This window comes from Pristiophorus japonicus, chromosome 8 (assembly GCF_044704955.1).
Source record: "Pristiophorus japonicus isolate sPriJap1 chromosome 8, sPriJap1.hap1, whole genome shotgun sequence".
NCBI lineage: Eukaryota > Metazoa > Chordata > Chondrichthyes > Pristiophoridae > Pristiophorus > Pristiophorus japonicus.
The window spans coordinates 135,839,031-135,865,638 of NC_091984.1; the positions used below are offsets into that span (position 1 = coordinate 135,839,031).

The following is a 26,608-nucleotide window of genomic DNA, read 5'->3' on the forward strand; positions in this document are numbered from 1 at the left end:
GACGCTCCTTAAAACCTTCCTCTTTGACAAAACTTTTGGTCATCTACCATAATTTCTTCTTGTGTGACTTGGTGTCAAATTTATTTGTCTTATAATACTGCTGTGAAGTGCTTTGGGATGTTTTACCACGTTAAAGGCGCTATTATAAATAAACGTTGTTGTTGTTGATCAGTAGGTTACCTTTTGTGAGTTCTTTGGAGGAAGGTAGTTGGTGTGTTTTTCAGGGAGGAAAGCAGATGTTGCTTCTGGAGCTTGTGGAGAGAGAAGAGATTTGATTGTTTCAGTAATTACTGATCATTGTTACCCTGAGTACTGTTATAATTCCTCTTTGGCATTTCATTATACAGGTATATTATATTTCTGAATATGCTCTGGGTTGTCCTGATTGCCACTTTTTCTAGATAGTATATGACTAAAAATTCTATCATTTTTAATGTTGTGCAATATTTAAAGATGAAATGCTGTTTTTTTTTACTGGAAGACATGATGAAAATAAAACATGTTTGTCTATGATGTATTATATTGTCTTTGTTTTTGTAATGCTACATTTGAGGGGGCAGTGTTAAGACTGGGTTAATTTTCAAGTTCAGGCATATAGTATAAGAAATGTAGCAAACGGATAGAAAACTAGTTGCTGGAACAGGAAACAAAGAGTTGGGCTAATTGGCCATTGCTCTGATTAGAGAAAGGTTCGAAGCAATGTATCCCAAGAATGCATCTATATGCTGACAACACCAAAGTATGAGGTTTGGCAAATAGTGGTGAGGACTGCAGATGATTGAGGCAATTAGATTGAAGATGCAATTTAATGGGGATTCTTCGTTTCTGAATGTGGAGGCACTGAGCAGGTAGGGTGAGCAGCAGATTGATTGTACATGATTCTGAAAATGCTCTCCATCCTGGCTGTAGTTTGAATGTGTTCCATGTTGTCTTTAGACAGTGTTCGTTATTGGTTTGTTTGTCGATGGCTCTGCTGTATGTAGAGTGTCATTTACTGTTTATTTTATTTGATGTAAAAATATGACAACGTCAAAAAAAGATTTTTTTATTTTGACAGTACAATTTGGCATTACAACTGCATTATCTTTGTAGTCTGACCAGTTTATCGGACAGGGGGTAATGAAAACACAGACTCATTTCACATTAATCACTCATGATCTGTTTAAACTATTAGCTTCCCCATAACGTGTTCCTGTTTTATCAGTGCTGAGGTCCCTTTTTATATTAGGGAACTTTATTCATTTTGCATGGATGTTCCATCCCTAGCGGAGAGGCAACCTGTTCTTTAGTTCCCACCATGGCCACTCTGAAACCACCGAGAACTGTGCAGGAAGCGTGAGGACCTCTTATGTTAACAACATTTGGTTGCGATACTGTTATTTCTGTGCCTCGGAAAGCTTTTGTTTCATTGTATAAATGCAACATAAAAATGTTGCAAACTAAAGGCCAAAAAGGGGAGGCCAGTGCTTCCCCATCTTCTGAGAGTAGTTTTATTTTTCTCAGTATGATTAACCTGGATTCTGGTGGTAGTAAGGATTGACTCCTTGCATTTCTAAAAACTGTGATCATAGCATAGGTAAGATTCTGTGTAATTAGCAGCAAGGTTTGAAGCCCATTGGGGCTTGCCTAATCTGAATTTTTGACAGATTTCCTAAACTGAATACAGCTCTCTGCTTTTTTGTTTTTCCCAGTAGGTGGATCATCCTAAGTATAACATAAAGAGTAAATCTGAATCTGTCTTAACTAAGTCATTTAGTTCAGGGATCTAGATATAACTTGATTACCATGATAGGTAACTAAGGTGAGTTAGTATTTTGCTAAAATTCCTGAATTGTACCAAACCTGCCTCATGAAGTCAAGTAGTAAATTGCAGTTTGTTTGACTCAAATTTTGTGCCAGTGAAGGAACTGAACATCTAAGGGTGTAACATGTACAGAGATTAGATATGTTATAATAATTGAACAAATATTGTCACAGTGAGTTAGAAAGAAATGCAGGAAGAATAATTATAAAACCACCTGATGGCTCCCTCTCACTTAATAAGTAGACTGAACACAGTAATACACTGATGCCAGCTTGCAGAGATTCTCCTGGCTGGAAACGGGTCCACTACTTTCAGGCACTGAAACAAAGGAAGTGATTACCAATGTCCACCTGACCTGTATGTGGTATAGGTTCAGCTCTTCAGGAGAACCAAAGTAGTCTGGTATATTATGAGGCAAAAATCCTTTGTCCTGAAAATAGTTACCCACCTTTTAAAGAAAATAATATTTTCTAGTGATTTATTTACCTTTAAATTACTATTAATTTGAAACATTATTCAGAGGCTACGATTTGATAAATGTATACAATAAGCAATGGGGTGGCTGTGGACAACACCACTGCAGAGAGCTGCTCCAGACCTACCAGCCCCCAGTGATTGTGTAGGTCACACGCACTGAAATAGTACAAACTAATATGGTTCAAATCCCAGTTTGGTCTCCATTGCTTTTTTGCCTAAGTTTCCAGTCACTGCAGTATCTCATGATTTCTCATAATCCTCATGCACTTCCGCTGGCCAGTTGACCTGAATATGATATGGGCTCAGCTCTTCAGGACTCACAGAGTCTGGTGCATTACTCATTAGATCACGCCCTCTGAAGGATTTTGGAAAGGCAATGACATCCCTGATACTCGATGCTCCAACTGTAAGAGCTATCAGTCTGTCCAGACCTAAAATGAAACAGCATAGACAATGAAACTATATGGCAATAAGCACCATAAAGAATGGCACTGGATTTAACCCACAAAATCAGAAGCCTGTGCCCTAAGTCACAGCTGCTAGACACTAATGCAATGGCCAGCCCATAAGGAAAGAAAATAAGCAGAATTTTATGCTATTTTGGCTTTAATATATAGAGCCTGCCCTATTTCAGCATTTCATGTTAGCATGGAAGAGAAGCGAGCCTAGTGTAGTGGTTATGTTACTGGACTAATTAATAATCTAGGGAATGTGACTTCAAATCCCACCATGCAAGTTTGAGAATTTGAATTCAGTTTTTAAAAATCTGGAAATTTAAAGCTGGTATCAGTAAAAGTGACCATGAAGTTGTTGGATTGTCGTAAAAGCCCAACTGGTTCAGGGAAGGGAAACCTACCATCCTTACCCGGTTTGGATTATACATGACTCCAGTTCCACACTAATATAGTTGACTCTGAAGTGGCCTAATATTAAACTTGCTCAGGGCAAATAGCGATAGCGTTGCCAGCAACATCCACATTCTAAGAATTTCAGAAAAAGTCAGCCCTTCTCTCTTGACCATTACCCTTAAGAGTTACAGATATCCCTCAGACTCGAGGTGTCCTCAACTGCAAAGTTTAATTGTGTAAGGCACAATAGACCATCAACTAACTAAGTCCTGGGTTATTCTAATCTCAGGCTCCCATTGTGCTAGATTGTAGAGAAGAATTAAACAAAAACTCACCCAATGCAATCCCACCGTGGGGTGGTGCTCCAGAATCTAGTGCCTCGAGTAGATGTGATAACAACCCACTGTCTTCCTATGACATACAAATAAGTAGATAGATAAACAAATAGGGATATTTCTTTTTAATTCAGATTTATTCAACTGAAACTCTTGCATGATCTGCAGAATGTCCCACTGGAAGTGGCAAGTCTGCAAAATGATCCAATACTTTTCTCCAACTGGGGTTGGAGGTATTCTGGAGGTTTGAGAACTTGGCATGAGATCATGTGACACTTGTCTGCAGTTTGCAAATTTTGTTGCATTTACCGGTTGTGTTCCGCATATCTTCGCTTGTGGTTTCACACCAAGCTTTCGTGTGAACGTTCTGAGAACCAGGAGGCCACATGCAAGCGGGTGAAGAACACACAAAGGTGCACATTTATTATAAATGAAAGTCAGCACGGATTTGTTAAAGGCAAATCATGCTTGAGTAACTTGACTGAGTTCTTTGATGAAGTAACAAAGAGGGTTAATGAGGGTAACGCAGTTGATTTGTATATGCACCTGCAAAAGGCGTTTTACAAAGTTAAAGCCCATGGGATTAATGAGACAGTGGAAGCATGGATACGAAATTGGCTAAGAGACAGAAACCAGAGAGTAGTGGTGAACGGTTGTTTTTCAGACAGGAGGGAAGTGTGCAGTAGTGTTCCCCAGGGATCAGTATTAGGGCCATTGTTCTTTTTGATGAATATTTTAATGATTTGGACTTGGGTATACAGGACATAATTTCACAGACTTCAGGAGAACATAGACAGACTAATAAAATAAGCAGACATGTGGCAGATGAAATTTAACACAGAGAAGTGTGAAATTATACATTATAACTGGTTGGGTTTCAGCTGGAGTATTGTGTTCAATTCTGGGCACCACACTTCAGGAAGGATGTCAAAACCTTGGAGAGGGTGCAGAGAGAGTTATTAGAATGGTACGAGGGTGAGGAACTCTAGTTATGTTAAGAGACTGGAGAAGCTAGGGTTGTTCTCTTAAGGGGTGTTCAAAAATCATGAAGGGTTTTTGATAGAGTACATAAGGAGAAATTGTTTCCAATGGCAGAAGGGTCGGTAACCAGAGTTCACAGATTTAAGGTGATCGGCAAAAGAACCAGAGGTGACATGAGGAAACATTTTGTTACACCGAGTTGTTATGGTCTGGAATGCACTGCCTGAAAGGGTGGTGGAAGCAGATTCAATAGTAACTTTCAAAAGAGGGTTGTATAAATACTTGAAGGAAAAAGATTTACAAGGCTATGGGGAACGAGCAAGGGAGTTGGATTAATTGGTCAATTCTATCAAAGAGCCGGCACAGGCCTGATGGGCCGAATGGCTTCATGCTGTGCTATACCAATCTATGATTCTATAAACCACAGGTGGCAAATGCTAAGTGTAAGCTCTACATTTTCACAGTTTGGGAGATTAACTTTCCATTTTTGGACTCCCATCCAAAGTGGGAGGCTTGGTAACCTGACCCTGGGATAGAGGGAGGGACTATCAGCCAGGAATCCTGCCCCTGATCAATAACTGGCGTTCTCGCTTCTAACCCCATTCCTCTAAGATCCTTTTATATTCCTTCTTTTCAAATATTTATCCCATTCCCTTTTAAATTATGTTCTCGTCTCTACCTCAATAGCCACTTGTGGTGAAACATGCATGGCATGTAGAATAGCCCTCAGTTCAAGAACTTTCTTCCTTCTCCCTTGTTTTGGGTTCCAGATGCCATCGTTACCCCCAATATTTTCAAACCAATATGAAGCGCTGCCCCCCCAACCCACCTGTCACTAGGTACATGGATCGCAGTAGTGGGCAAGTTCCAGTTTTCCCCACACGCTGCTAACAGTAGTACCCGGAAGATTCATCTCCAATTCTCGGAGACTCTGAGAGGGATGGCAACCCCATTTTCAAACTCCGTACTTTTCGTGTTTAGGGCTTCGAGTCCATCTGTACAATTGCTGAACTGCCCTGCACTGTGAAGCATATTCTTATGTAACTTCACTGAGACGTAAGCAATACAAGTTGTGCTATCTACCTTTAGTATCTTCTCCAGTACATAATGCTGCAATTCCATATTATGTATTCGAACGGAGCCTCCTCCTATTTCATTGCCATTTAACACCAGGTCATAATGTTGACTCCTCACCTGCAGAAAACAGAATCTGGTAATATTAGACAGCAACAGACTCACAGAAGTCCAAACAAGACAAAACCAAGCTATATCAATCACCAGGTACTCATCCACTTAGGGGCACCTCTGGACCATTTCTCACTTGTGCACCACCATCATAGGCAGTCCCTCGAAATCGACTTGCTTCCACTCTAAAAGTGAGTTCTCAGGTGACTGTACAGTCCAATACGGGAATTGCAGTCTCTGTCACAGGTGACAGTCGTTGAAGGAAAGTGTGGGTGGGACTGGTTTGTCGCACGCTCCTTCCACTTGTTTTCTGCATGCTCTCAGCGACGAGACATGAGGTGCTCAGCGCCCTCCCGGATGCTCTTCCTCCACTTAGGGTGATCTTAGGCCAGGGACTCCCAGGTGTCGGTGGGGATGTTACACTTTATCAAGGAGTCTTTAAGGGTGTCCTTGAACCAATATCCTAGCCACACCACCAAGTTGTACTGGAGTCAATCTGTCAGAGATCCCTAAGTAGCATTCATTCCTCTAGCTGAGGATTTTCTACAGTCTCAATCTTGCAGACTGGCAGAATCGCTTTGGTGAGCAGGCACCTATTCTCAGGCTCTGAGAGTTATGTGAGATTATCATTTCCTCAATGAGTGATGGAGGCTTTGGCTTCTTCTCACAATATCACAGCCAAAATCACCAACCTTCCCCTTGGGAAATGAGGGGCTCAAACCAAAGACCTATCACTCTGTGACACAGGACACTGGTCCACCACAAATAAGAGATCCTGTACTCATTTTGCAAATGCACTGTGCAATTATTTAAGAAGTTGTCGGTTAAAAGATTAACTGAAAAATATCAGTGAGGATTTACCAGTTAACTGGAACAATCTGTCTTTGCATCTTACACTTAGCTGCCATACCTTGCCAGGCTCCCTGTAGATGAGATGAGCATCATCTGGGTGGGGAGCTGTGAAGGGGTGATGAGCAGATTCAAACTCTTCGGGGCTGTCTTCTTTTGGTAGAAACAGCGGGAAGTCGACAACCCAGAGGAAATTGAATATACCTGGATCTCGGAGGGCAACACCCCTGGACTCCAGAATATCCGCACACTTCAGCCGCAACTTCCCTAATGCAACGTTCTTTTAAGGAAAAAAAAGAAATACATATTAAGAAAATGTGTCATTAGATTAATCAGTGCACAAGACATGGAGGCACAAAAGAAAACCAGTCGGTCTGATCATACCAACAGCAGAGTTGGGAAGTAGACATGCGGACATCCAGAGTTCAAAAGCTGTTGCTCCAACAGGAATATCAGCAGGGGGAAAAAAGCTATTACTGTGTTGTCTGCTTCTTCCAGATATCAATTGTGAGAGTTATCGTCTTTTCAGTTTATTCCTAAGTGTTGCCAAAATCAGAAGCCTCTTCAGTGAGCTAATAAGGTGATATCTTGGTTTACTACACAATGTAGGGTTGCATCTGTAACTTCCCACCTGCTCAGTACCTCACCTGTGCCAACTCGGCACAAGAGATACTAAGTCAATTAAATTAACATTCATCCTGGATCCTCTTCCAGCTGCTAGCGGCCGCTTACAGATCAAGCAGGTCACTTGTTTGGTCTCTTAGGCAGAGAATAGGACAGGCATGAAGGTTCTTAAAGAAGCAACAAGGAACCCCAACAAAATGTGAATATTTTACACTTGCTTTAACTTTCCCTCTAGCTCCACTCAGGTAAATGAGAAACTATCAGTTTCAGTTTGGCACACACACAACCCCACTAAAAGAATAGTGTATTGTACTGCTACTTAAAATCATAGAATTTACAGCACAGAAGGAGGCCATTCGGCCTGTCGTGCCTCTGCTGGCTCTTTGAAATGCTTAGTCCCACATCCCCACATTTTGTCTGTAACCCTGTAAGTTCCTCATCCTCAAGTACCTGTCCAACTCCCTTTTAAAATTATTTCTAGAATCAGCTTCAACCACCTTTTCAGGTAGAGCGTTCCAGATCCCGATAACTCAGTGAAAAATTTGTCATCGCCCCTCTAGATTATTTTAAATCTATGACATGTGGTTACTGACCCACTTGCCAGAAGGAATAGTTTTTCTCTATCTACTCTATCAAAATCTCTCATCATCTTCAAAACCACTATTAGATCACCTATTAACCTTCTCTGTTCCAAAGATAACAGTTATAACTTAACCAACCTCTCCTCACAACTCAAGTCCCTCAATGCCGGTAACATCCTGGTAAGCCGCCTCTGTACCCTTTCGAAGGCCCAGAATTGTCCACAATACTCCAGCTGATGCCTAACCAGTGATTTATTAAGTTCTAGCATGATTTCTTTGCTTTTATATTCTATGCCCCTATTTATAAACCAAGTAGCCCATATGCTTTTTTAACCACCTTATCAACTTGCCCTGTCACCTTTAAGAATTTGTGGATATGGACACCAAGGTCTCTCTGCTCATCTACACTCTTCAAACTATTTTTCCATATTACTCCTCCAAAAGTGCATCACTTCACACTATTCTGCATTGAACTCCATCTGCCATGCTTCTGCCCATTTCACCATCCTGTCTATCATTCTGAAGTCTACAACTATCCTTATCACTATTTGCTACGTTGGCAAGTTTTGTATCATCTGCAAATTTTATAATGCCGCTCCCTACACCTGAGTCTAAGTCATTTATAATGGAAATGAGTAACAGACCCAAAATTAATCCTTGGGGAACACCACTGCAAACCACTTCCTAGCCTGAAAACCATTCATTCACCCCTTTGCTTCCTGTCACCGAACCAATTCTATATCCAAAGCATCACTTCCCCCTTAATTCCATGGGCTTCCATCTTGATAATAAGCCTCCTGTGTGGCACTTTGTTGACTGCCTTCCGAAAGTCCATATATGCAACATCTACTGCATTTCCTTGAACAACCTTCTCTGTTACCTCAAACAATTCAATCAAGTTAGTCAGACATGATTTGCCATTAACAAATCCATGCTGGATCTCCTTCATTAACCCATGCCTTTCCAAATGAAAATGTATTTTGTCCCTGATAATGGTTTCCAATAACTTATATAACTAAAATACTTACTGCCATTGTCCTATCTCCCGCTGTGAGAATCAGCACATCACCTTTTTGGAGATTTGTTGCATGACACAGCTGTGACTTCTCCACATTTGTAAGGATTTTGGCATGTGCAGATTTCCATGTACCATCAGGTTGCAGCGCAACGAATGTCAAGTCCTGTTGGCAGAGAGAATCACAAGTGACAGTGAGCAATATTTTCAATTTCTACGGCAGTTTACTGATTTTCTCCCTTTAGGTTTTGTCTATACCAGCACAAGACTACCACGGCTGTGAGGAATGGGCCAGCACACCCCCAAACCTTAGCACTGTGAATGATATCCTGGAAGGGTAGCAGACCAGATGACTCACTAAACCTATAGAGAAGCCCTTGGCTATAACACTGGAGCCAAAGTTGGGAAACTACGATGTAGGGAACAGCAGCAATAAACTCACATCCATTCACCCCATGTTGCACTGTACTGGAGTTGCACCATGTAAAGCTCAACACAAATCTTCAGGTCCACCCAGGAAATCTATTCGTACTGTCACTGGGTTTGCTGCATGCTTCATGCCCCCTAATTTTGTATTAATAAACTTTGATATTAATCCTTTTATGCATATGTCCAAAATCATTGATAAAAAAGCCGGTCCTAGCATAAATCAGTATCCTCAATCTGTTTGCCACTACTCTTGGCTTTCTGTCCCCAAGCTATTCACGATCCTGGCTGAACTCCAGGACATAGTTGATATATTTATTGAGGCATATGAAAGCATGGGCCTTATACTAAACATTAGTCAGACAAAGGTCCTCCACCAGCCTGTCCTCGCCGCACAGCACTGCCCCCAAACATCAAGATCTACGGCATGGCCCTGTACAATGTGGACCACTTCCCCTATCTCGGGAGCCTCCTATCAACAAGAGCAGGCATTGATGAGGAGATCTAACACCGCTTCCAGTGCAGCCTTCGGCCGCCTGAGGAAAAGTGTGTTTGAAGATTAATCCCTCAAAACTGTCACCAAGCTCATGGTCTACAAGGCCGTAGTAATACCCGCCCTCCTGTATGGCTCAGAGATGTGGACCATGTACAGTAGACACCTCAAGTCACTGGAGAAATACCACCAGCGATGTCTCCGCAAGATCCTGCAAATCCCCTGGGAGGACAGACGCACAAACATTAGCGTTCTCGTCCAGGCCAACATCCCCAGCACTGAAGCACTGACCACACTTGATCAGCTCCGCTGGGCAGGCCACACGCCAGATACGAGACCCCCAAAGCAAGCGCTCTACTCGGAACTCGTCCACGGCAAACGAGCCAAAAGCGGGCAGAGGAAATGTTACAAGGACACCCAAAGCCTCCCTGATAAAGTGCGACATCCCCACTGACACCTGGGAGTTCTTGGCCATAGACCGCCCTAAGTGGAGGAAGTGCATTCGGGAGGGCGCTGAGCTCCTCGAGTATCGTCGCTGAGAGTATGCAGAAATCAAGCGCAGGCAGCGGAAGGAGCGTGCGGCAAACCAGGCTTCCTGCCCACCCTTTCCCTCAGCGACTATCTGTCCGACCTGTGACAGAGACTGTGGTTCTCGTATTGGACTGTACAGCCATCTAAGAACTCATGTTAAGAGTGGAAGCAAGTCTTCCTCGATTCCGAGGGACTATGATGATTGTTGTATTCCCTTCTAATATCATGGGCTTCAATTTTTTTTTGGTGGCAGCTTTTCAAACACCTGAAAATCCATATATACACACACACAACTCAAACAATGTGTCATGTTCACAATGAAAACAGCTAAAGAAAAGGAGAAATGTCCTTAGTATTGCCTTAAACACGACTTCAAAATGGAGTCAGCAGTCATAAAGAATGGTAGGAAAGTAAAAGGCTAATGTTAATTAAATCACAAAGACTTATACATATAATACATTATTTGCCAGGGATAGAAAACAAGCCATCAAGACCACAAGACTGGAGACATCTCATTAGGGGGACATAAAATGTCCTGCAGATCTGGATCCTTGTGCAACCCTTTGTTAGCAAGCAGACCCGAGAACAGATGGTAAACAGGCGACCTGGCATGTCTAAGTGCTGATGCTTCATTGATTTGGAGGTCATCAACAGTATCAGAAAGCCTGAACTCTTCTAACATATCACTCAGATTGGTCAATAGAATTGAAGAGGTTTCTCTGGAATTTAAAAATATATGATAGTGTTTTTGACGCTAAACAGAGAAACATAAGTAGGTCATTCAGTCCCTTGAGTTCCACCATTCAATCAGATCACAGCTGATATGTATGCGCATTTGACCACATCCTTTGATACCCTTACCAAAAATAAAATCTCGATCTCAGTCCTGACAATTTTAGTTGACCCAGCAACCACTGCCTTTCAGGGGAGAGACTCCCAGATTTCAACTACCCTTTGAGTGAAAGTGTTTGCTAATTTCATTCCAAATGGCCTAGCTCTAATTTTAAGATTGTGGCCCCTTGTTCTATATTCTTCAGAGGAAATAGTTTCTCTGTATCTATCCTAGTGAGTTCCTGTTACTTTAAACACCTCAATTAGATCATCCCATTATCTTCTAAACTCAAGGAACTACAAACCAGAGCTTGTACAGCTGAAACATAACTTCCTCACCTTTGCATTCCAGCCCCCAGCCTTTTTGATTATATTTTGTACCTGCGCACTAGCTTTGTGACTTGTGTACATGGACACCCAAATCCTTTTGCTCCTCCATAGTATCTAGTCTCTCACCATTAAGAAAATATTCTGTTTTATCTTAATCAGATCCAAAGTGGATGACCTCACACATCCCCATATTGAACTCTATCTGCCACAATTTTGCGATATGCTCCTTTGACATCAGCATTTAAATATCCCCCACGATATCACCACTGTCAGGAGCTCTGAGTCTTGCATCCTTTACGGTTCACTCTTGCTGTAATTGTGTCCGTTAATGCTGAATTACTGTGAAAGAATTGAACTGCCTTTGTAACCTCTTATTTAGTCAACAGATCCTATCTATTAATTATTTTCATACTCAGGTTAAGTGCTGCTAACTTTGATTCTAAGGTTAATAAACATTTATTAGTTTGTGACTTTGTTGTCTGATGGCTTCTTTGATAAATTGGCAAGAGTTAACTCATTCACTCAGTGATCCTGTTGGGAGGGAGGTTGGTAGTATAAATGGTTAGCTAAACTGTAAGAGTGCCATACCAGTCACCAGGAACACAGCACTAATCTGTCCCCAGTTAAGGCATGATCTGCAATAATGTGGCCACTTCACTCAGAAAACTTGCTTCATTCTCAGTGGACTGCCCCATCGATAATGTCATGAGTCGAGTCTGAATTCATTTTTTAAAATAATTTTCCAGTCCAAGAGATTCTTTCAACCAGAGAAGAGCAGATTATATTTGGGGAAAATTGCGGTCGGAGGCTTCCTTCGTACGAATGCCTTCGACCCGAAAAAATTCTACGAAAGTACCTGGTAGTCCGGGAGGAACGTAGAGATTCCAGTCGGAGGCCTAGATTCGCTGCGCAGCGCACGGGGAGTTGATTTCGAGATATGTACGTACAAGCTGGAGTCACGTGGGTCTGGATCACCAATTACTATGCAGTATTCTCATTGATAAAAATGGGAGCTGTGTTTGTACGGACTCCCATTACTACCAATGAGAAAACCCCCTAACACACCGAAACATAGCATAATAAATAAATAAACACCTCACGTATTTAAAATTAATTGAAATTAAATGTTTTAGAAAAAAAATTGGGTGGAATTTTTTGTGTGTATTTTAATAGTGTTAAAACTAAACTTACCGTAATGGACAGGGTTTTTAATATAAAAATGAGTGTTTAAATTTAATTTTTGTATGTTTTAAAACTCTTATGCTGGTAAAAGTAAGCTATGAGCCTGCTTTTACCAGGCGTAAAAGTTTGAAGGAGATTCGCTGTGCATGAGTTGGGCAAATAGCCCAATTTCTCCCACACAAATGTCCTTCTCCCGACGATGCGGAGGATTTGTCAAGAGAAATCCTGACAGTTCGGAAAAGCTGTTTTTTGGCGCGTGCGCACTGCGCCCCGAAAAACGGCTTTAGCGAGGCCTCGCCGGGTCCGTGCGCACTTCGTCTGGAGGCTGGAATTTTCGGCCCTTTGTGTAAAGTTGGAAGTTTGAACTTCCAACGTTACAATTTGAAGCAGCTACTCTGACCAAGTCCTGTGATAAAACAGGCTGTGCTCTGGAACATGGCAACCACTACGAAGCAGTCCACCGATCTGATTGGTTGGATTATAAAAGCAATATATTCTCATCACTTTCATCGCTGAATTTTAGTTATTTGAGGACTACCTGGTGTAAACACTGGTGTTCTTGAACTGGGAAATGGAAAAGGCTCCAGGTACCAGTGTAAATGTGCATATATAAACGCTTTTGTTATGTTGACACTGCCATATCAAGTACAAGCAGTAAATGGAGGATAGGGGAGAGGAACCAATAAATGGAGGATAGGGGAGGGGCACCAGTAAATGGGGGATAGGGGAGGGGTACCAGTAAATGGGGAGATAGAGAGGGGCACCAGTAAATGGGGGATAGGGGAGGGGCACCAGTAAATGGGGGATAGCGGAGGGGTACCTGTAAATGGGGGATAAGGGAGGGACACAGTAAATGGGGGATAGGGGAGGGGCACCAGTAAATGGGGGATAGGGGAATCAGCGATATGTGTGCGCACTAGGTCCGTGCATCAGAGCAGGTCTCCAGTCGTCCTGATTAACCCTTGCCACTGGATAAAGGCCTAGCTCTGTCAAGCCCGTGTGGTGGCTGGTGTGCAACGGTCACCACACGTTAAAAAAATTCACGCATAAGCATCTTCCACTCCCTCAATTGGAGTTCAGGACTGGAACATCGGATCCTTCATTGAAACATCTGTGAACTCATGTGGAAGCAAGGCATCCTCGTTCGAGGGACCGCCTATGATGATGATGATGATGATATAAACGCAAGTCTTTCAAGTCTATCATTAGGCTTTATGTCAAAACAATAGATATCATTGTCTTACCTGATTAAACAGGGCCTTTGCCAATTCGGTAAGGTTTTCTAAATCTTTCTTTTTCAAGTATTTCTGAAAGTAAAGAATGGAAGTATTAATGCAATTATACAAAAAAAGCTGAAAACAAAAAATTATGCAAAAAAAGAAAGGTTACAAATTGAGACTTATTTCTGTCTGATCCAGAGTTTGGGTTCAATGACCAACTGTTGGGAGAAGAGTAAGAACAGTCAGTCTGAGGTGACTCTCCCTCACATTTTCCCTCCCTCACCTTGGGGAAAGTGCCCAGCCTTTGTTCGGCACTTCTCTACGATCGAATGGCTGAGACTAACACTCAGTGCATGGAATGAAGAGTATTGAATTTGCATCCTCCAAGTCTACGCTCTCCAAATTTAGGAACCACACAACAAAACCAGTTGTGTATCCTGATTTTTTTTTTCAACTATCCTTTTACAAGACTGACAATATGATTTATACTTCAATCTGGATTGCCAGACAATGTATACAAAGAAATTATATTTTATAAAATTAAATTACACATATTTCACATGAACTGAAGTACCTTTCCCTTTGAATTTTTATTTCCCTCTCTCTTTGTGTCTCACTATACCAATCCCAGATAAAATCTATGTTTCTATGTTTCTAAAAGCACTTTTTCACTTGTTCTGAATGACATAATTCAGAGTCTGCTACCCGGCTGATGCTTTTGGTGCTGTGTAGCTGCCTAGTCAGAGATGTGCGAGAGCATCCTGGGCAACTCATCATGAATTTTGCCTCCCTCTCTGAAGCCTCTGTCCTGTGCCTCTCTAATAGTGCAACTGAGATGAGGGACTCAGCTTTATGGGAAGTCACAGTGACAAAATAGTGCTGTACCAATCCACAGCAGGATTATTGTGCAAAACATGGCAGAGATTGGCTGGACTAAAAATAGCTAGTTTGTGAAATGCAATGGATGGACAACCAGAGCACAGAGATCAGAATATTTCAGTGGCAAGTCCAATACTGGATATCAGGGAAATGACTGAGCAGCAATTTTCTCTGTTAAATGACACAAATGGATGGAATATTATCAAATACAGACAGCAGAGACCGCCCTATGAGCTGACCTTGATTCAATTATACTTACTACTCCATCAGCGACTGAGATCACCCGTACAGCACCACACGGGTGGGACAGTACATCACGCAGGAAGGAAATCTCTGTATTTCTGAACACTTCACTGACGTCAACTATCTGTTTATTAAAAAAATGCAGATTAGAAGAGGAGTTCAAGAGTACAAGAAGCTTCTTTAACCCTCTACTGATGACTCACAGTGTTTATCCAGAGTAGTCGAACCGGACAAATGAGAAGAGGTTTCCCAGAAACTCTGTATTATGAAGTTTTTCTATTTGCCTTCAGTTTAACTGGAGTTTGCATTATACAAGATGAGTTATAACGTGGCAGTTGAAGCAAGCTGGTCAGGAACTTTAGTCCCTACAATTAAGAACAGGGTGTACGATTTATACAGATCCAGAAATCCCCATATACTCTTCATCATAATGACCACCTACCTCTACCTCCGTAACATCGCCCGTCTCTCATCCATGCTCGTTACTTCTAGACTTGACTATTCCAACACACACCTGGTCGGCCCCCCCACCTTCCACCCTCCATAAACTTAAGCTCATCTAAATCTCTGCTGCACGTATCCTAACTCAATCGCACCAAGTCTCCCGTTCAACCATTATCCCTGTGCTCACTGACCTACATTGGCTCCAGGTCTGGCAACATCTCAATTTTAAAATTCTTACCATGTTTAAGTCCCTCTATGGCCTCACCGCTCCCTATCTCTGTAACCACATACAGCTTTACAACCCTCTGAGATCGCTGCGCTCCTCCAATTCTGGCCTTTTGCACATACCCGATTTTAATCGCCCCACCATTGGCGGCCGTGCCATCAGCTGCTTATGCCCCAAGCTACGGAATTCCCTTCCTAAACCTCGCCACCTCTTTACCTCACTCTCCTTAGATGCTCCTTAAAACATATCTCTTTCACCTGTCCTAATATCTCCTTAGCTAGCGCCAGTGTCAAATCTTGTTTGATAACGCTCCTTGCGATGTTTTACTACATTAAAGGTGCTGTATACATGCAAGTTGTTAAAGTTCTCAGTGGGTGCAAGAGTGTGGCTCAGAGTGGCCCTTTTCCTTCCCTTGCTGTAGGGAAACACTGTTCTGCCAACACCTCTCCCACTTAAAAAAAAAATTCAAAAATATATTTTAGGGTAACTGATTTCTAAAGATGGTTTAAAAGTATACATCCTGAGAAAACTGACCTTCATTTCAAAGCGAGTATCAGGCTTGTCGACACCATAGCTGTCCATGGCCTCTGAGTAAGTCATTGACGGGAAGGGTGTGTCAATATCACCTTTTTCCTCTGGCCAGGAGTACTTTATTAGCCCTTCAATCAGCTTCTGAATCCTCGCCTGGTCTACAAAGGACATCTCAATATCGATCTGAAATGCACATGTGCGGATCAGTGATAGTGTAACGCAAACAATATTTCTTCCGTCGATTAACACTCAAGGGAAGCAGCAACACCACTGACTTCAGAAGCATTCATTTTTAGAAGCTACCGGTTACAACAAAAGCTGTCAGATAGATTGTTTTATGTAACAAGTGCCGGTGACACACAAATTAATAGTTTTGCTGACACTTTGTTACAAAATACGTCACTGCATACCATATATACCTCGAGCTATATTTATTATTTTAGTGGAAAAATTTGTCACCACTGGGGACTAAAATTGAATTAACACCCACGATATAAAGATTTAAAAAGTTATTCCTGTCCCGTCTTCCCTTTGAATTCCAAACTCACCATATCTCACCTGGGTAAATTCAGGTTGTCGGTCTGGCTTTGAACCCTCATCTCTATAGCAACGAGCCACTTGGAAGTACCTGCAGAAATATTGTTGTACGTGAATCAGTGCAATAAGTATACCTAATATCACACTTTTATATATATATTTTATACATATATACACACACACACACACACGCATACTATATCATATATATATATATATATATATATATATAGATATAAAACTTGGAGGAAAAAATGAAGGCTTATGCTTGCTTGCTGATTATTTGATCAATAATTTTCATTAATTGAGGAGGAAGTTTCACCCATCATTATCCAACAGCCGGAAACTCAAACCTATTTTCGGCTTTCTGGTGTGGTGAGACAGTGAGTACTGATGATCACTGGCAAGTGATAACCCACAAATTTCTAACTTATCTATTGATCATGGCATTTAAAGTGGACTTGTGTTAGGCTGTATATTTTAAAGAGCTCCTTCGTCTGTGTAGTGGAAGGAAGACAATACACAAATCGAGCTAGAGATTGTTAGTTTTGGGGGAGGCAGCAAGCCAGTTTCCAGGAAGCAATGCATTCACAAAGTAATTGCACCAACAATTCCTTCATTTTGAAATGGCAAAAAAAGGCCTTCCTCCAGTTCAATGAACAGCTAGATGTCTGCTGCTCCCATTCTACCTGCATGGTAAAGTTAACAAGATTCCACGCCCAGTGGGAAAGAACTATTTGATCTGGTGTTCTCTTTCAAAGAAACTGGCCTCCACTTCAAAGAAAGCCTTGTATATCTGGATAGCATCCAAGGGTGTTTAGTTTCCTGCTTATATCTGCATTATGGTTATGCAAGGGGTTTTGTGGAGCTGAAGTGCCCATGTCATGTTCATCAAAGATTCAATTAAAAGCTTCAGAAGAGGACAGTATGGACCTTCTACTGGACAGTTTGAAGTATTGTGTAAATCAAGCACTGAATTGCTGATTATGGGATTTTTTTCCTTCTCTGTAATTATAATTCTTGCAAATATATTTGACCAATACCCTGAATGATATGGTCCGGCAGTGTGGCGTTTTGGAGCAGGTGACAAATGCATGTTGGACAACCCGTGCAAAAGGCCAGGATCAATAGATAACTATTACATCATGTGGCCCGCTATTCCCTGCACTTCACACCTAAAGGTGTAGATTTCAGACTACAGGAGACATGGGTCTGCTTATGGAAATTCCTTTTTTCCATGAACACAAGCGGAGAGAGCCCTAACCCTTTATTGTTTTCAAAAAAGTGTGTATATTTATATTATGTAACACCTGAAAAATACTTTCTCTGAACTTCTAATGCTCAATATTACAGAGCAGAATTAAAAAAGCATACAAGGAATGATTTTACGAATTTGCATTCCCGACACAAAGAATCAAGTACCAGGAGTGTTTACTGGGAATTTAAGCATGGAGCTCAGTGCACTCATCATGTGTTTCCTGTTCTGTTTTGTAATATTCAGCGTTATAAATTCACAGAAAACATTTTGCACATGTTACAGAATAGAAATAAATATGTACACTTTGAAAACAGTAGATTTTTTTTTTTATTCGTTCCTGGGACGTGGGTGCCGCAAACAAAGTTTGCATTTATTGCCCATTCCTAATTACCCATGAGAAGGTGATGGTGAGCCGCCTTCTTGAACCGCTGCAGTGTGTGGTGAAGGTACTCCCACAATGCTATTAGGGAGTTCCAGGATTTTAACCCAGAAACGATGAAGGAACAGTGATATATATGGTGTGTGGATGGTTAATGGAGGTGATGGTGTTCCCATGAGTTTGCTGCCCTTGTCCTTCTAGGTGGTAGAGGTTGGGGGTTTGGGAGCTGTCGAAGAAGCCGTCGCGAGTTGCTGCAGTGCATCTTGTAGATGGTGCACACTGCAGCCATGGTCCGCCAGTGGTGGAGGGAGTGAATACTTAAGGTGGTGGGTGAGGTGCCAATCAAGTGGGCTGCTTTGTCCTGGAAGGTATCAAGCTTCTTGAGTGTTGTGGAGCTGCACTCATCCAGGCAAATGGAGATTATTCCATCACACTCCTGACTTATGCCTTGTAAGACTTTGAGGAGTCAGGAGGTGAGACACTCGCCTCAGAATACCCAGCCTCTGATCTGCTCTTGTGGCCACATTATTATTTGGCTGGTCCAGTTAAGTTTATGGTCAATAGTAACCCCCAGGATGTTGATGGTGGGGTTTCAGTATTGGTAATGCCGCTGAATGTCAAGGGACGGTGGTTAGACTCTCGCTTGTTGGAGATAGTCATTGCCTGACACTTGTGTGGCACGAATGTTACTTGCCTCTTATCAGTCCAAGCCTGAATGTTGTCCAGGTCTTTCTGCATGCGGGCATGGACTGTTTCATTATCTGAGGAGTTGCGAAAGGAACTGAACACTGCAATTATCAGCGAACATCCCCACTTCTGACCTTATGATGGAGGGAAGGTCATTGATGAAGCAGCTGAAGATGGTTGGGCCTAGGACCATACTTGAGGAACTCCTGCAACGATGTCCTGGTGCTGAGATGACTGATCTCCAACAACCATCTTCCTTTGTGGTAGGTTTGATTCCAGCTAGTGGAGACTTTTCCCCCTGATTCCATTGACTTCAATTTTACTAGAGCTCCTTGATGACACTCGGTCAAATACTACCTTGATATCAAGGGCAGTCACTCTCACCTCACCTCTGGAATTCAGCTCATGTCCATGTTTGGACCAAGGCTGTAATGAGGTCTGGAGCCGAGTGGTCCTGGCGGAACCCAAACTGAGCATCGGTAAGCAGGTTATTGGTGAGTAAGTGACGCTTCATAGCACTGTCGATGATACATTCCATCACTTTGCTGATGATTGAGAGTAGACTGATGGGGCGGTAATTGGCCAGATTGGACTTGTCCTGCTTTTTGTGAACAGGACATACGTAGGCAGTTTTCCACGTTATCATAGTTGCCAGTGTTGTCACTGTACTGGAACACCTTGGCTAGAGATGCGGCTAGTTATGGAGCACAAGTCTTCAGCATGACAGCCGGGATGTAGTCGGGCACATAGCCTTTGCTGTATCTAGTGCGCATAGCAGCATCTTGATATCATGTGGAGTGAATCGAATTGGCTGAAGACTGACTTAGGTGATGGTGGGGATCTTAGGAGGAGGCAATTCTGGCTGAAGATGGTTGCAAACGCTTCAGCCTTGTCTTTTGCACTCATACCCTGGCCTCTACCATCATTGAGAATGGGGATATTCATGGAGTCTTCTCCTCCCGTTAGTTGTTTAATTGTCCACTACCATTCACGACTGGATGTGGCAGGACTGCAGAGCTTTGATCTGATCTGTTGGTTTTGAAATTGCTTAGCTCTGTCTATAGCATGCTGCTTTCGCTGTTTACCATGCACGTGGTCTTGGGTTACAGCTTCCCCAGGTTGGCACCTCATTTTTAGGTACGCCTGGTACTGCACCTGAGCTTGGGCTTTGCTCTCTCTTGACTCTCCCACAATTAACTGACTGGATAATCTACACCCAAACTCTACCATTGCTCATCTGTAGTGTAAAGAGTTAGTGTGCAACTAAATGATACGGGAGAGGCTTCCCACTACCAGCTTTGCCCCCTCTCACCTCATCAGCTTTTGTCATATGACCTAGCCCAGCTGAGACGGGGCAGATATCACACGGAGAATGATAGACACAAACTCGCATTCCCCTGCTCTGACATAGAGCACGCCACCTGGCCAACCCAAATTGTGATTTATTAAACATTAAAACAGAAAATAAATCTTATGAATTATACAGAACAAATATTGACAAGAAAATTCCTGGCAGTCATACAGATATTGGGTTTGCAATATGGCTTTAAATTGTACTCTTGCAGTCAGTCTTATGAGGTCAGATCACCACTTCGATTAGTCTAACATTCCCGAAACTTAAAAGTAGCAGTCTTATTTTTGTACACATTCATGGGTAGCATAGGGCCTTACCTGTCCAGTCCTCCCACCATCAGCATCTGCTTAAACTGTTGAGGGCTCTGCGGGAGACAGTAAAACTTCCCTGGTTCCCTCGAGGGCACCACAAACTCCTTGGCTCCCTGAAGAATGAGAAACTAGGTAAATCTAGGAAAAGCTCGTATTGCACTCTTGACAGTAGTAATCAGGGGCCCAATTTTTGCCATGACTGCATCAATTTTTTTTGGAGTAAGTTGGTTTTTCTGACACAAGTTTAAAAAAACCATTTTCCCCAATAAACTTGCTCCAGAGTAACATAGGGCCCAAGTTTCCACATGATTCGCGCCTGATTTTTAGGAGCAACTGGTGGAGAACGGACTATTTTAGAAATCGCAATTCTCCACATTTTTTTTTCTGCAGTTCTAGTCAGGTAGAACAGTTCTAGTTTAGAACAGAATTTTTTCTTCAAAAGGGGGCGTGTCCGGCCACTGACGCCTGATTTCAAAGTTTCCACAGTGAAAATGTACTCCAAACTAAAGTAGAATGGCGCCAGTGAAGATCTTTGTAGAACTGAAAAAACCTGTTCTACACATTAAAAAATCAGGCACAGGTTACAAATTAGACGTCCAGAACGAGGTGGGGGGGAAGGGAACTCATTAAATTCGACAATAAATCCTTATTTATACTTCTACAAATATTATACAAATAAATCCAACCTGAATAAACATTTATAAGCCAAGAAAAGATTAAATAAACCATCTTCCTACCTGTGTGAAAGTGCTTCAGCCAGGGAGAATTCTGCAGCTGTTCGTGCCGCTGAGCGAGAGGGGGAGGGAGAGAGACGGGGAGAGGGAGGGAGAGAGACGGGGAGAGGGAGGGAGAGAGAAGGGGAGAGGGAGGGAGAGAGAAGGGGAGAGGGAGGGAGAGAGAAGGGGAGAGGGAGGGAGAGAGAAGGGGAGAGTGAGGGAGAGAGAAGGGGAGAGTGAAGGGGAGAGGGGGAGAGTGAAGGGGAGAGGGAGGGAGAGAGGGGAGGGAGGGAGGGAGGGAGGGGAGGGGGAGGGGAGGGGAGGAGGAGGGGAGGGAGGGAGAGGGGGGGAGGGAGAGTGAGAGGGGAGGGGGGGTCGGGGAACAGGAGCGGGTGTCGGGTCGGGGGGGGGGGGGGGGAGAGCGGGTGTCGGGTCGGGGGGGGAGCGGGTGTCGGGTCGGGTCGGGGGGCGGAGCGGGTGTCGGGTTGGGTCGGGGGGCGGAGCGGGTGTCGGGTCGGGTCGGGGGGGTGGGGGGAGCGGGCCTCGGGTCGGGTCGAGGCGGGGGGGGGGGGGGGGGAGCGGGCCTCGGGTCGGGTCGAAGCGGGGGGGGGGGGGGAGCGGGTGTCGGGTCGGGGGGGGGAGCGGGTGTCGGGGCGGGGGGGCGGAGCGGGTGTCGGGTCGGGTCGGGGGGTGGGGGGAGCGGGCCTCGGGTCGGGTTGAGGCGGGGTGGGGGGGGGGGGGGGGGAGCGGGCCTCGGGTCGGGTCGGGGGGGGGAGCAGGTGTCGGTCGGGGCGGGGGGGAGTGGGTCTCGGGTGTCGGGGCAGGGGGGAGCGGGTGTCGGGGGGGGGAGCGAGTGTCGGGTCTGGTCGGGCAGGGAGCAGGAGCTGGCCGTGGGAGGAGCCTCATTCACTTGGGCCCTTAGTTAGGTGCGATTTTTTTTAGTTCAGTTTTTTGTTCAATGGGGGGGCGTTCCCAGACACTTATGCCAGTTTTGGCCATTTATGCCACTTTGGCCAGCTAACACTTACACCAAATCGACTTAGGTCAGCGTATGTGGCCAACGTTGCGGGCAGGTAAGAATTCGGTGCAGGTAAGAATTCGGTGCAGGTAAGTAAGTCAGGACCTGCACCCAAGCACCAAACATTCCAAATAAAAGTTAAAATAACTAAATAAAAATAAAAAAACTCGGGTAAACAATTTATTAACAATTAAATATTTGAAGTAAATCCTACCTTGGGCCGGGGAAGGCAGGGCCAGCCTGTACAGGAGGCCATTCGGCGTAGGATAGGGGCGTCCAGCAATGACACATCGGGAGGCTGGGGGAGGCGGGGGGGGGGGGGAAGGGAGGGAGGGAGAGGAAAGGCTGGGCTCGACAGCATCGGGAGGGAGGGAGAGGAAAGGCTGGGCTCGGTGGCTTCGGGAGGGGGCGAGGGAGGGAGAGGAAAGTCTGGGCTCGACGGCATCGGGAGGGGGGGGGGGGGGGGAAGGCTGGGCTCTGTCTTGGGTAGGGTTCTGGCAGTCTGGGCTGTACTCAGACGCGGGTGATCATTCGGCCACGGCTAGGGGTGGCGAACATCGGGTCCTGCTGACAGCTTGCAGGACACGCTGGGAGAGCGAGGAGCAGGCGCGCAGAGTCCACTGCGCATGCAACAGCTACCGGCAGTGTTTTCAGCGCAGGGCTGTAGCTCCGCCTCCCCCACTCCACCATGGAAGCTACGCCAGGACCCGAGACACTCGGCAGAGGGGCCAGGATACTAAGAAAGTTTTTTGGCGCTGTTTCCAGCACACAAAGTCAACGCATAAAGGGTCAGTGCGTCAAAAAAACGGGTTGGCCAAAATTGGGCCCATAGACTGCATCTGTTCAAACATACAATGTACTTGTACAGATCATAGTGGAGTCAAGAGCCCTACTGTTCCATCACATGGCTCTATGTAGAGGCTAGTTCAGAAAGGCAATCATCTCTTCACCGTCAATTAACCAGCTCTGAGATTTTTTTTTAAAAGGCAGAACTAGTCAGGAAATCAATAGAAAGAAAGTTGCCCTAACTGGATTTTTAAAAATTGTATTAGTTAAATAACTTTAGCTCAATGTGCCACAAAAGACTGTTGCCAAGATTCACACACCAGGTTTAATGATGCACTTTAGTGAAATGAAGAGATTTGATTTTGGACCAGTATTTAGCGCATGCTCTCTATTCTCCAAGCTTCAATAAACATCCAGCTCTCCTGGTCAAGATCAGAGAAGAAAAAAGAGATGAGACTCTTTCAAACAGAATATCTATTTCAGGTTAATCAGCTGTGGAGATTGCGGCATCGTAGTAGTGAGGAAAAACATTGGGAAGGAAATTATGGTTGGAGGCTTCCCGCGGGTAAACCGCAAGTAAAGTCTGCACTTACCTGGGGCCTCCATACCTTCAAAGACTCGCGCTCCTTGGCCTGCAGGTGCACGCCTGTGTAATGGCCCACGTATCTCAGGGGCACATGCGGTTTGTAAGTGTCCCTGGGATCACATGGGCCAGCCCAACCAAGCACAAAGAGGGTTTCCCATTATGCTTACTGGGATTCCATTTACATACGGAGTCCCCGTAAGCATAATAGAAATCTACGAAAAAACACAGCACTTAAGTAAAAATAAATCTTCACCTGGTCAAAATTAATTAAAGATTTAAAACAAAAATGTAATTTTTTGAAAAATAAATGTAAACATTTTTCAAGGGGCTAAAAATAACCTAAACTAGTTTTAAAGGTTTTTGTATGGTTAAATCATTTTTTTAAATATTTATTTCTTTATTTAAACCCGTACGCTGGTAAAAGATGGGCTTACACCTGCTTTTACCAAGTGTAAGAGTTTTGTGAACATTTGTTGGGCAATAGTCCAACTCTGCGCCAGTGAATGTCCATTTCCTGCGGATTCGTACGATCTGTTAAGCTGAAACTTCAGAGATTGCAAGTTCCAGGTTTTCATACATGAGCAGCGCATGTGGAAATCTGGAACTTGCAGGGTAATTACAATCACTTACGCTATGCATTGGCAGTCATAGGGCCTATAAAATGCAGGCCAATCTTTCACCAATCCATTGGGCATTTGTATCAATGCCTTGAACCAGAGGGCAGATTGTTCAATGCTACCAAATAGAGCCAGAAGAATAATTTTTGTTCGATGCATGAATTTGTTTTCAAATTGAAACTGTCGTAGCATTTATCATTCTATTCAATCTGTAGTCTTGGTGGTTTTATCGCTTGGTAACTGTACTACTTTGATCAGAAGACATGCTCACGATATCCACATCTACAACTGTACATGAGGTAAAATATGTAGTATATAGTGTGTCACATTAGTACCTAGATAACATTAAAGTGAACTAAGACTTTTCTCAATGCTGCAGTGTATGTTAATAATTGTTGCTTGCGGTCTTTTCACTTATTTAAATAACTTTTATGTAAAACCACTACTGAAACTGGAAGGTCTGTAAAGCCAATGTGCCTGAGGTGATCTTTTGCCACTGGAAACATTGTGTGAAAAATATGGCCATGATTTTATCCAGTTAATTACTCAAAAATTGACATTGAATCCAGCCAGCTGAAACCGTGCTTATTTAAAAGGAACTGGAACCTGGGCTACTGCTTTAGGAAAATACAAAGTATACTTGAGTTTGATCCTTTATGAAAACTAACAAATGTATGATCAACAAATGAGCAAGAAGAAATAAAACAATCTTCTGCTGAAGGCACTGACTCATGTTTTAGTACAACTCCAAAGACAAGTGTGGAATAAGAATGAACCTGATTTTTGTATGTGCTTGGAGGAGACACATAACCATTTTATTATTGCTGTAAAACACTCAAAACCTCATTCGGTTTTGACCAATTTCAGCCCATTTTAACATTACAGGAAAAAAGGTCCCCCTCTCTCCCTTCACGAGAAAAATTTGTGAACCTTAAAACCCATACATCTCAGGCCTACAATTATTTTGTTTAATGCAATTGGTAACACATGGTGTACTCAGACTCATGAGTTGAATGGAAAGTATATTTACAAGCCTTCTTGCTCCACCTGGTTTGACTACAATTGATTTTTTTTTAAAGTAGCAATTCCTTAATACAGTTTGAAAATCAAACTCATTTTGACTTCCTCACCAGTTTTTCTCTCTTCTACTGAAGGTGTTGACTATTTGCTGAGTACAATTCCATTGTCACCAGTTACCCTCTGCTACCTCAACCAAATGGTCATGACTTGTGAGTCTCGACAGCGAGTGTTGCATGATTTCTCCCCTCCTTGGCCCAGGACGATTGAAGCCCCAACAGTAGTTCAGCTAACATCAACACAGCCCGAGGGTCAAACCTGGCATCTTCCTGGTCTGTATGGATCAATTGGTCACTGATCCATCGGGGAGCTCTTATAACCCTTTAACTATAAAGATTACATGTAACCAGGCAGGTCTACCAGTGCAGCTCTGAAATCCAATCCAGAACCGGAGTTGGAATCTCAGCCTCTGCAGACATTAGAAGTTAACTACACTTGGTTTTGCTGCTTATCTATTCCATTGCTCAAGATTTTTCTCACTCCAACAGGCTGCTCCATTACAACAGAAAGGAACCCTATCCTGGCATACAAAGCCCTTGCCTCGGGCAACATAAACCAGGAAAGTCCATCATCTGTACTGTCTTCATCTCTGTAGGCCTGAAGTCATTGAGACAGGAAAGGCCACACAATGGGCCCAAGTTTCCACACGATAAAAAACGGGCGCCCCTCCGAGCTGGGCGCCCGTTTTTCGCGCCTAAAACGGCGCCGGAAAAAAACTCACGATTCTGGAGAGCCCTGCAGCTCCTTGTCTGTTTGGCGCGGCGCCCAGGGGGGGCGGAGCCTACACTCGCGCCGATTTTGTAAGTGGGAGGGGGCGGGTACTATTTAAATTAGTTTTTTTCCTGCCGGCAACGCTGCGCGTGCGCGTTGGAGCGTTCGCGCGGTGTGAAGGAAACATTGGCACTCGGCCATTTTTGTAGTTCTTTGTAGCTGTTTAATTTTTGAACATTTTTTAATAAAACCACATTGCCATCTGCACTGAGGCTTCCTGCTTACTGCCTGCCCCTTCCTCCCTCCCTCCCGTTCGCAGGAACATCGCTGAACTGACTGTAAGGCTTCCACCTCAAGTGGAAGGCTGCTTGCTGCCTGGTTACTTACTGCCTGCCTGCCCCTCCCTCCCCTCCCTCCCGTTCGCGGGAACATCGCTGAGCTGACTAAGGCTTCCACCTCAAGTGGAAGGCTGCTTGCTGCTTGGTTACTGCCTACCTGCCTGCCCCTCCCTCCCGTTCGCTGAGCTGACTGACTTT

At 43.7% G+C, this 26,608-nt stretch overlaps 1 protein-coding gene across 2 annotated transcripts in view; it reads right to left on the reverse strand.

Moving 5' to 3' along the window:
• Positions 1-1,024: 1,024 nt before the first annotated feature.
• dars2 (aspartyl-tRNA synthetase 2, mitochondrial) overlaps positions 1,025-26,608 on the reverse strand; it is a 50,903-nt gene continuing 25,319 nt past the window's right edge. For both annotated transcript variants that reach the window (XM_070887428.1, XM_070887429.1), the window contains exons 8-17: positions 20,568-20,674; positions 16,594-16,663; positions 16,039-16,218; positions 14,851-14,958; positions 13,737-13,799; positions 8,713-8,865; positions 6,541-6,759; positions 5,529-5,639; positions 3,465-3,540; positions 1,025-2,712 (exon numbers count right to left, since the gene is read on the reverse strand). In XM_070887428.1, coding sequence (XP_070743529.1) covers positions 2,522-2,712; positions 3,465-3,540; positions 5,529-5,639; positions 6,541-6,759; positions 8,713-8,865; positions 13,737-13,799; positions 14,851-14,958; positions 16,039-16,218; positions 16,594-16,663; positions 20,568-20,674 — 1,278 coding nt within the window. In that variant the 3' untranslated portion in view covers positions 1,025-2,521. The remainder of the gene's footprint in view (positions 2,713-3,464; positions 3,541-5,528; positions 5,640-6,540; positions 6,760-8,712; positions 8,866-13,736; positions 13,800-14,850; positions 14,959-16,038; positions 16,219-16,593; positions 16,664-20,567; positions 20,675-26,608) is intronic.